Genomic DNA, 10,618 nt, shown 5'->3' with positions numbered 1-10,618 from the left:
TGTCGTATACGACCGAGGAGTGACGAGGTAACATAGATTGTTGATTATCTGAGTCTTCTTTTAGTAAATGATTTTTAAAGCAGATTTCCATACCGGCAATTCACTCGCACAGCATCATGCGTTTTCAGAGACCTACTAAGTATGATATAAAACCAAAAGTTAGGGTGGGCAAACTGAGATTAAACCCAATTATATACTGTAACTTATAACCTACGAGGACTGATTGATAAGTTGTGAGCCTCGTATTGAAGGAGGTACTCAAAGATGTTCTTTTTAAGTCCTACTATTCTCTGACTATATAGGGCCATGTACCCAAGGACTGGTCTCGTTTGGTTAGTTTATATCGACGAAGTAGCACTCTAAAGTAAACAATATAACGGCTTTTTGCAAAATGGACAAAAACGGTTAGGGTTTGCATGAAAGAGTCTGTCTTCGCCATTGCTGCCATTCACGATTGTGGCTTTAAATTGATTGAGCATCCGCCTTATTCACCTGGTTTCGCTCCATCAGACTTTCATCTATTTCCAAAACTGAAAATAACTATTTCAGGCACCCTTACCCTAACACGCAGTGGATAACTTTCTGAACAGCCAATAAAAGGAGTTCTATAAAAGTGGCATTGAGGCCCTTAAACACCGCTGGCAAAAGTGTATAAATATTGAAGGGGTTTATGTTGAAAAATAATACAATATGTCCGGCAAAATTCAATCTTTCAATATGTGGCTCACAACTTATCAATCAGCCCCCGTAAATGTAACCTAGAAAGAAAAAGGCTTATGACAATATCTACATCTTTTATACGGCCAATATTAGAATATAGGGATGTTATATGGGATAACTTTAGCAATCAAAATGTAAAAAAATTAGAGTCAATTCAATTAGAGTCACTAAGAATAATTACAGGATTGAGAAGAGGGACACCACACAATAAGCAGACAAAACCAACATAAGCTTGTAACAATGCATAACATTTTAAACAATAAACAATCTAAGAGATACTTTTAAACCATTTCTTAATGATAATGAGAATACTAGATATCCCATTTGACATATTGAAAGTCAATAAAAAAATGTTGAAATTGTGAAAGATATCACTGAATAACTTACATATGCTATTTGGATATCTTGATACTAAATACATATAATGCACGTTAACTTGATCACTTAAAGCATTGTTTGCTGATTAATGAGGTTATCTTTATATCAACATGTCATTTGTTATCCAGTTAACTTAATATTATTATTTTTTGATGCTGTCATCCTGATTTTACCAGTAAGACGCCGGCGAAAGTGATACTGATTGTCGCTAAATGTTACAGCTTAATGCACCATAAATATATTTATGTTTGATCATCCCATTTAGCTACAAGAAATAAACATCAGCCTTAGTGCAGTGCATACTTATCAATAAATATAGATCTATCTATATGAGCTAATCTTACGAATCTCCTGTCGATTATGCCTGTAACTCGTAGTTTCGACTTACTAACTCTGAATTCCGAGACATCTGGATATTTCGACATGATTTCTCGATGATTTGAGGTAATAAAACGGAACAACGATTTTTTCCCTACATAACCCTAATGCTCTTTCGTAGAATCGCAGTTTGTAAAATACATTTTGGGTACAACCTTTGGAAAACATTGGATATAGGTAAAATGAACTTTGGTGTTTATTTCTGTCTATATGGCAGCGTCAGCTTGATAATCACAAACATATTTCCCTCCTATAATAACCCCTGCTTATCCTTCTTTATATTATCATATTTTATATCATATCATATCACTATTAAACAATAGTTGAATACCTTTTTTGTCTTTCGATTACCGCTGTTTTAGGTTGGAGCTTGTATTGTGAATGATAAAAACAGAATAGTAGGACTCGGTTACAATGGTTTCCCCGATGGCTGTCCTGATGACGATGCCAACTTTTCATGGGCCAGAATGGATAAGGATGGGAGCGGGAAAAACAAGCATCTGTTTGGTAATATATAGTTGTTCTCGTCAGGTATCGGTCTTTTTTTGGCGTACGGTACAAAAAATATCATGATACATAACAAAAATACATACAAAAAGATATAACAATACATACAACAATGATAGAACAATAATACACACAACAATGATATAACAATAATACACACAACAATCATATAACAATAATACATACAAAAATTATATAACAATAATACATACAACAATAATATAACAATACTACATACAACAATGATACAACAATAATACATACAACAGTTATATAACAATAATACATACAACAATTTTATAACAATAATACATACAACAATTTTATAACAATAATACATACAACAATAATATAACAATAATACATACAACAATTATATAACAATAATACATACAACAGTAATATAACAATAATACGTACAACAGTAATATAACAATAATACATACAACAATGATACAACAATAATACATACAGTATGTTTTGTATTTATATTTGTGATTCCATATCAACCACGAAACAACGACATTTTACACACAACGGACGTTTCATGTTATGGAGTATTTGTTTACTTTTACTGCCATGAACTAACCTTTCGAGTTGTCATCGTCGACAGAAGTTCCCAAACGTAAAATTTCGAGAAACACTTCCGTGTAGACATTATTCTGCAGTCGAAAGCATTTCCTGCTGTTGTATTTATGACAGGTTCAGTTTAATGAATATCAGACTCTCTGAATGATTTAGTCCCAAACATGAAACATTGTCAAATTTGTCACCGAGTTCGAAAGGCTACAAGAAACATTTGTTTTGATTTTTGTTTTGTTATTATCTCAACGTTCAATGTGCTGATGTGTTGCTTTTTCTTTCATACCTTGAGTAAGATAATCTATTGATTCACAGTTCCCTTTGACACCTTGAGTAAGGTAATCAATTGATTCACAGTTCCCTTTCATACCTTGAGTAAGGTAATCTATTGATTCACAGTTCCCTTTGACACCTTGAGTAAGGTAATCTATTGATTCACAGTTCCCTTTGACACCTTGAGTAAGATAATCTATTAATTAACAGTTCCCTTTGACACCTTGAGTAAGGTAATCTATTAATTAACAGTTCCTTTGACACCTTGAGTAAGGTAATCTATTGATTCATAGTTCCCTTTAACACCTTGAGTAAGGTAATCTATTGATTCATAGTTCCCTTTTATTCTATTTCGTACTTAATATATTTACACTTATTGTCATTTTGTTATAACGTAAGATGATCATATTCACTTTGCTTGCCGAAGGTTTTTTTTAAATATTGCCAAAAACAATTTTATTTCAGTATGTCATGCAGAATTGAATGCCATCATGAATAAGTTGGCTGTTAATATCGATGGCTGTACCATGTACGCAACTCGGTTTCCATGCAACGAATGCGCAAAACTCATCATTCAATCTGGAATCAAGACAGTGGTATACTTGAACAAAAAGGAATTCGACGAGAAGGATGAAAATGAAAAATTTCAAGAGCAAAAGGCGGCGGAAGACATGTTCGAATCAGCAAAGATAGTGTTGAGGTAAGCAATTAAAATAAATGCTTAAAAGAAATTTGAATTTGAAACTGATACTACACACGCCCTAGCCCTACCAAGCGGACTAGCTGATATAATCCGTTAAAACAACACAATATGTGTATATATTTATATATTTAAACAGTTGATAGAGGTTAACGTTTGCGCACCCCCCTCAAACACACATAATCACATGCACATAAACTAGACACTACTGATACTTTACAAGTACTGCAAAATGACATGTTCAAAAGCTGATGTTTTTTTTGTTTGTAAAGGAGATACGAGCCTAAGCGACAAAAACTACTGCAGATAGGAGATTACCAGTTCAAATTGTGAAGGACTAAATCAATGGAGACAATCCTGTCGGATGTGGTTCGAAGATTTGGCAATTTCATGTGAGCCAGAATAACACTGGTGATGTCCTTCATTATGACTGATTTGTTAAAAAAGCTAATTCAAAAGATTTTCATTTTAAGAAGTAATGTAAACTAATCTTTACAGTATATACTAGAGGGTGACACCTGAAGGATGTCACAGATGGAATGAAGTGCAGTAAGGGGCGATAACTCTGTTCCAGCAGTTTTCATCAAAACCGCTCACTATCAAAATTTCGACCAATAAGAAGACATTGTGTTGTGGGCCGCCGTAGCCGATTGGTTAAGGGGCCAAAACACTTTATCACTAGCCCTTCATCTCTGGGTTGCGAGTTCGAAACACATATAGGGCAGATGCCTTTTTATGACTGTAGGTCGGTGATTTTTCTCTGGGTACTCCAGCTTTCCTCCACCAACAAAACCAGGCACGTCCTTAAATTTTTTTTTTTTTCAAAATACACCTCGGACGTGAATGGTTATTTGAAGAAACGTTTTGTCACGTGACAAATCATTTGGTAATGAAAATGGCTGCCACGCCACAAAGGGCTGTATTTCAGCAAGACACGCTGAATTCTCCCTGTTTTTGTTGTGTCACCATCAAACTAATTCCATTAAATACATGTTGAAGCTTTTTTGTTTCGTCTTTAAACTAATTGCATTATCAAATTTAGATAAAGCGTTGTTAACACGTTGGAAAGTCTATGGGCGCTGCCATGTTTGCTTATAATGTACTCAGTACAACTTAAAATAATGAAAGATATTTCAATAAACAAATTTTAAACATGTGGAATGTCCAATTTGAACCTTAGAACCAGTAACTTTATTTAAAATGATTAAAAGAAATGTTTTACCTAAATCATGGGCGAACTCAATTGCCAGTTATTTTGCTCCGTCATTATTACGCGAAACCGCATTTCTCCAGGATCTGGGTAGATTACTGGACTATTAACGTTAGCGTCCGAGGGTAGGTATAGCCAACTCGAGGATGATCCGAATGTAAATGACCCTTCCTTTTTATATGACGTTAAAAACTTTATTTACATATTTCATTGAAATCAAACAATATGTAAATTCGAACCAATCAGAGGCTAGGAAATGGCGACCTTTTCGGTAAAATGTTAATAAAATAATAAATTGAGGTTACAAGAGTAACCAGTGTCCCATGATGTACCTACATACCAAATTTAAATTTCATTGCAATCGGACAATAACTTAAATCTTCGAACATTAATACGTCCGTTACTACACTTCATCCTTTATAATATTCTATCGTCAATTTATCGATCGGAATCCTGGGATATCATTACCACGATAATATTAAATAATTAACGAATTACGTTGCTAATGCTGCCATTCATTATAATATTAGAATTAATTAAAGTATTTCTATTACTAAGTATAAAATACCGCTTGAGTATTAATACTAAAAATAAATTCCACAAGTGTACACAAAATCCTTAACATCACTTCTGTTTATAACATCATATATTGGGACCGAGTTCACAATTAGCTTCGCTATATGTTACATTGTAATATTAAAATTCATAATAAATTCCCAAAATTGCATTTACAACTTTCTATTTCACCTTGTCAAGACCAACATCTGAGAAACAAAATATAAAAGTTTGGACATTATCAGGAGATATCTGTCAACAGCTGTCACCAAATACCGATTATATACATCCGGGTCAGGGGTAGAGGTCAAATCTTCACCCAAAAGTGTGTTAACAACTTGCGCAACACGACCGACCAATCAGCTTGTGTTTGGAGAATGCGTTTCTTTGGTTTGTATCTGTTTTCCCGAGTAAATACATGTAACACATGAAACGGGTACTTTATATATGATACGAGGATAAAGAGAAGTGTGTTGAGATTTAGAAGATCACAAATACACACTGTTACTGAAAATAGAATGACGTAGGATTCTGGTGTAAAAAGGCGGGAATTCCCCAGGCGGGGGTTCCCCAGTGCAGTGTAACATGTCTGGCTTACTGTCTTTCGATTATACGTACCCGTGTGACCTTAGCGGAAACTGTTGCATCACGGATACGACAGGAAAAAGAACTTAATGTACCATATATGAAGAAACACGATTAATTATGTCTTTTGGATAGAGATGTTTGTGATAAATATGTAAAAAAAAAAAAAAATTTAAATTGTAGAGAAATGTGTCTTTCGTATTTTCTCTGATATTGCAACATTTTAAGAAATACTGGCAGTGACATTGAAAATACAAGCAGCTCACCGAGCGCTACAAGTTCAATCAGACAAGCGGAACAGACTTGATAACGTCACTCGTGACGTACGTCCGTAATAGACTCTCCGGAATGTGAGATCGCGGTACATAGTACCCATGTTCAAAACCCTATTGTGGCCGTTCTGTGATAGATATAGAAAAACTAAAGATGCCATTTTCTTCGGAATTATATGTACTTGTGATGTGTGAAGTTTCAGTATGTTGGCATTATGCGTTAATTCTCAAGACCGAGTTGTGCAGAAACCAGCAGTCAAAGTGTCGATTTTGGCGTGTTTGTACCCAAAATATATCTATAACTAAAACTTTCCCAGATATAGCGGGAATGCCAGGACATAGATCACACCGAGTTTTGCAAGTGTGGAAAATTGTATCAACATGTAATGAGCCGTTTTTCAGTAAGCTCCGGCAAAGAGGTCAGAATTAGCCGCATGTACATTACGTTCCGTCCCTCAATACACTACATTCCACACATACTTGTGACGTCACTCGTGACGTAACATCCGGAAAAGACCAACATTACATGAGACCTGGCGAAAATACGACCCTTTTTCAAAACCCTAGTGTGGCCGTATTGTGACAGGTATCGAAAAACCAAACATACTGTTTTCTTCGGAATTACTTCTAGTTGCTACATTTGGAGTTTCAGTTCGTCAGCTTCAAGATTGAATTCTCCAGGTAGAGTTATACAGAAACCAGCAGTCAAAGTGTCGATTTTGGCGTGTTTGACCCCAAATATCTCCATAACTAGATTTTTCCCAGATATACTGAATATGTCAGGAGCTAGATCACATCGAGTTTTACAAGCGTGGAACGTTTTATCAAAATCTAGCGAGCCGTTTTCTTTGCCCTCAAAGTGCGGCTATATGCTGCTAAGTAGGCAGAATTAGCCGTATCTACATTCCGTTCCGTAAGGAACGATAACTCTGTTATCGCCTCCTTACTGCACTTCATTCCATAATTGTGGACAGATACTAGAGGGTGACACCTGAAGGATGTCACAAATGGAATGAAGTGCAGTAAGGGGCGATAACTTTGTGTGAGCACGTTTTGTCAAAATCGATCAATATCTAAGTTTCGACCAATAACAAGACGTTAAGGCAACAAAACCCATAAAGTTGAATTTGCATTACCATTATACCCCAATTTATCAAATCGAATTGAAATCGAACAATATCTACATTTCGACCAATCAGAACCCAGGAATAGGCAGTCATTTTGTTTAATTGTGAAAGTGAGGCTACGAGAGGGACCGATGTCCTATGATATGTACCTAACATACAAAATTTCATCAAAATCAGACGATATCTGAATCGAGACCAATCAGAACCCAGGAATTTGCGGTCATTTTGTTTAAATATGAAAGTGAGGCTACGAGAGGGAACGGTGTCCCATGATTTACCTACATACCAAATTTCATCAAAATCAGACGATACCTGAATCAGGACAAATTTCCTAGAAATATAGGGATTTACTCAATCACATGTAAATCTTCATGATTTTATGGGAATTAGCTCACCCCAATTTCAATCTTGGAGGAAAAGTTGATTAAAATCAAAATTAAAATATTTCAGAAGTTTGCAAAAAATCTGGTTTTTACATCACGTGTAGAACTATTCAAGATATTTATATTTAAGTGTTACCATCCTACTATATTGTAGGAAAATCCGGAAAATCACAAAATATTACTCCTCAAGCCTTATAACTCCCCATGTCCTGCCTCACAAACAAACATGGAAATGGTGTCAAAACAAAATTCTGCCACTAGATTAAATATTGCACTATAAATCTATGCTAAAACTTTCTCCATATCTGCAACAGCTAAGTCAGGAAAAAATATTAAGCAACAGTCCTGAAATTTCAATATGTACTACATTCGTGTACAACGACCCGGAAGTATAATTGTGGTCTGAGGCCACATGGTGCGATGAAACTCGCGATCCATCAAACGCTTGTAAACACCTGTTGCCGAGACCGCATTACATAAAACGTCAAAATGACTATGAATTTGGAACGAGGGGTTCCGAGTGACACACGATTCGGATTAGACTAGTCAGTAGTTCCACTCGTCATATTTAATTTCTCGACACGCTCAACGCCGGCCGTAATCAGATTTTTTGTTTCAACATAATTTATTTGTTCATACATTTGAATTGGGAATTTTCAAGTAGAAAATTGGGAAAAATCACACTTTTTGTTATTGGGAATGGGTCCGTTTAACGGACCCAAATAGATGGGTGATAAAGCCCTGCGCCCCCGGGGCGTTTATTAGAATAAATACGGTATTTAATTCCTTGATATTGTCAAATAATCTCTATAAAACCTTTTGTAGTCAATTAAAATAAATCTAAGTATAAATTGACTTAAGAAATATATTAAATATGGTACAAATTAGTTCAATGTCATTTTTCTAAGTTTGAATTTGTCAGATTTGGTTTCTCGCACCTTCTTTCCTTTGTCGTATGAAAACGAAAGGTTTAATAAAATATGTAACAGGAAATATGGTATTTGACGGAAAGATATTTCAAAATTTACTGACTTTTACCTGTGCACAGATGACATTTCCAAGGAGAATATTGCGTAAACTTATGATTATCAGATAAATTCTATTAATCTTTTAATTTGGTTATTTTCTAAAATACCTTTTGTATGAAGCTAAAATTATTTTAAAATCAAAATATCAAAACAAATTATGTTACATTGATAACATGATTTATAACCTGAAATTCCTGAATTTAACTTAATGTGACATATTAATTTAAGTTGTTTTAGTATAAATTTGTTATAACAGGTTTCTCCCAACCCATATAAATTGCAAATAAGTTAATAAATTTATAACTGACATTATTTTATTGTAATTTTGTTTGAACAGGTTTCTCGCACATTATTTTCTTTGGCACATGTATGTAAACAAATGTTAAAATATGTTGAAATAGTATTTTAGGTAAAGATATTTGAAAATTTACTAATTTCTACCTGCGTGGAGATAACATTTTGAAGAAAAACTATCTTTTATGTGTATATGTCAAATAATTTTCTATAATACATTTTTGAATATGTTGATATTAATTAACATTCAAAATATAAAACAAATCCAACATGGTTCCACACCCTAAATTAGTTAATTTAACTTAATTCCACAAAATAACATTATTTTAGTATAATTTTGTCAGAACATGGTTCTCATACATTGTTTTCTCTGGCACATTACGTTGTAATGTTCACCGATAATACAAGCGTACATTGTACGTACAGCAACATGGAAGACGAGCCGAGTTGGAGACTCTAGTAAGTCTATCTTAGTGTGTGATCGCTAAAAATCAAAATTTATTCCATCTTTCTTCCCTAAAGGTAATGCATATATCACAGGAGTTACAAAGCTGAATCTGAGTAACCTGGAATGTATTCGTTCACGAGAAAGTGTCCGAGAGCACACGGTTCTGTGTACATTTGTCACATCAATCTGGAGATTTCCGTTGTTATTTTTAGACGTAATACGATGAAAAAAATCCCTGACGAAGCTAGTCACAAACAAATACAGAGACTATCTAAATCTGAAAATTGGAGACAATGTACAGTAAATGTCAAATAAACGGGAACTATTCTTCGCGCATATTTACCGTCGTTTGTTTACATCAACGTCAACAAACAAGTTTACTTACCGTCAGCCAAAACCGCGAGGCTTCGGGAATTTGCTTGACATTCTGAACGCTGGGTTGATTTTTCGCATGCCTGTTTGTGAAAAGCGACATACAATGATCGTGACAAAGCATCTATATCCTGGAGCATTGCCTCTGATGTTGAAAAATAACAATATATACTGGCAGTGACAGTAAAATACAACTGGACCCAGCTCATCGAGCAGTTCAATCAACAGCGGCTAGCACAACAAACTTTCGTGACGAGTTCAGGTTGGGCGTTACGTCATCAAAACATGCGCTCGTCTGCTATCAAAATACCCCTGTCGAGTGGAAAAATACTGAGAAGGTCGAAAAAATAGGCCATATTCAAAACTATATTGTGACCGTTCTGATAAAGATATCGAAAAACTAAACAGACGGTTTTCTTCAGGAAACATTTATCTATTTACATGTGCATTGTATATATTTCTGGATTTTTTTTTCGAATTTTGAGGGCGGTTTTAACAGAACCTCTTAGTCAAAATGACGATTTTGGCGTGTTTGACCCAAAATATCTCCATAACTAGATTTTTCCCAGATATACCGAATATGTCAGGACGTAGATCACACCGAGTTTTACAAGTGTGGAAAGTGTCATCAAGAAGTTACGGACAGTTTTCTTTGCCCTCAAATCGCTGATATATGCTGCTAAATAGGCAGAAGTAGCCGTGTATACATTACGTTCCGTAAGGAACGATAACTCCGTTATCGCCTCCTTACTGCACTTCATTCCATATTGAACTAATCATTAATTGGAGATAATTTTCGAATAATT

The 10,618-nt window shown here is 34.8% G+C and overlaps 1 protein-coding gene across 1 annotated transcript; it reads left to right on the top strand.

Moving 5' to 3' along the window:
• Positions 1-1,838: 1,838 nt before the first annotated feature.
• LOC117319865 (deoxycytidylate deaminase-like) lies at positions 1,839-4,105 on the top strand (the record flags this gene model as incomplete). Its single annotated transcript, XM_033874578.1, is given in 3 exon segments — positions 1,839-1,983; positions 3,304-3,538; positions 3,811-4,105. Coding segments are annotated over 3 exon segments (441 nt in total), but the record flags the coding sequence as incomplete, so codon positions are not given.
• Positions 4,106-10,618: the final 6,513 nt, after the last annotated feature.

Source organism: Pecten maximus, unplaced genomic scaffold (assembly GCF_902652985.1).
Source record: "Pecten maximus unplaced genomic scaffold, xPecMax1.1, whole genome shotgun sequence".
In the NCBI taxonomy this organism is placed as follows: Eukaryota; Metazoa; Mollusca; class Bivalvia; order Pectinida; family Pectinidae; genus Pecten; species Pecten maximus.
This window is presented reverse-complemented; position numbering and strand designations above follow the sequence as displayed.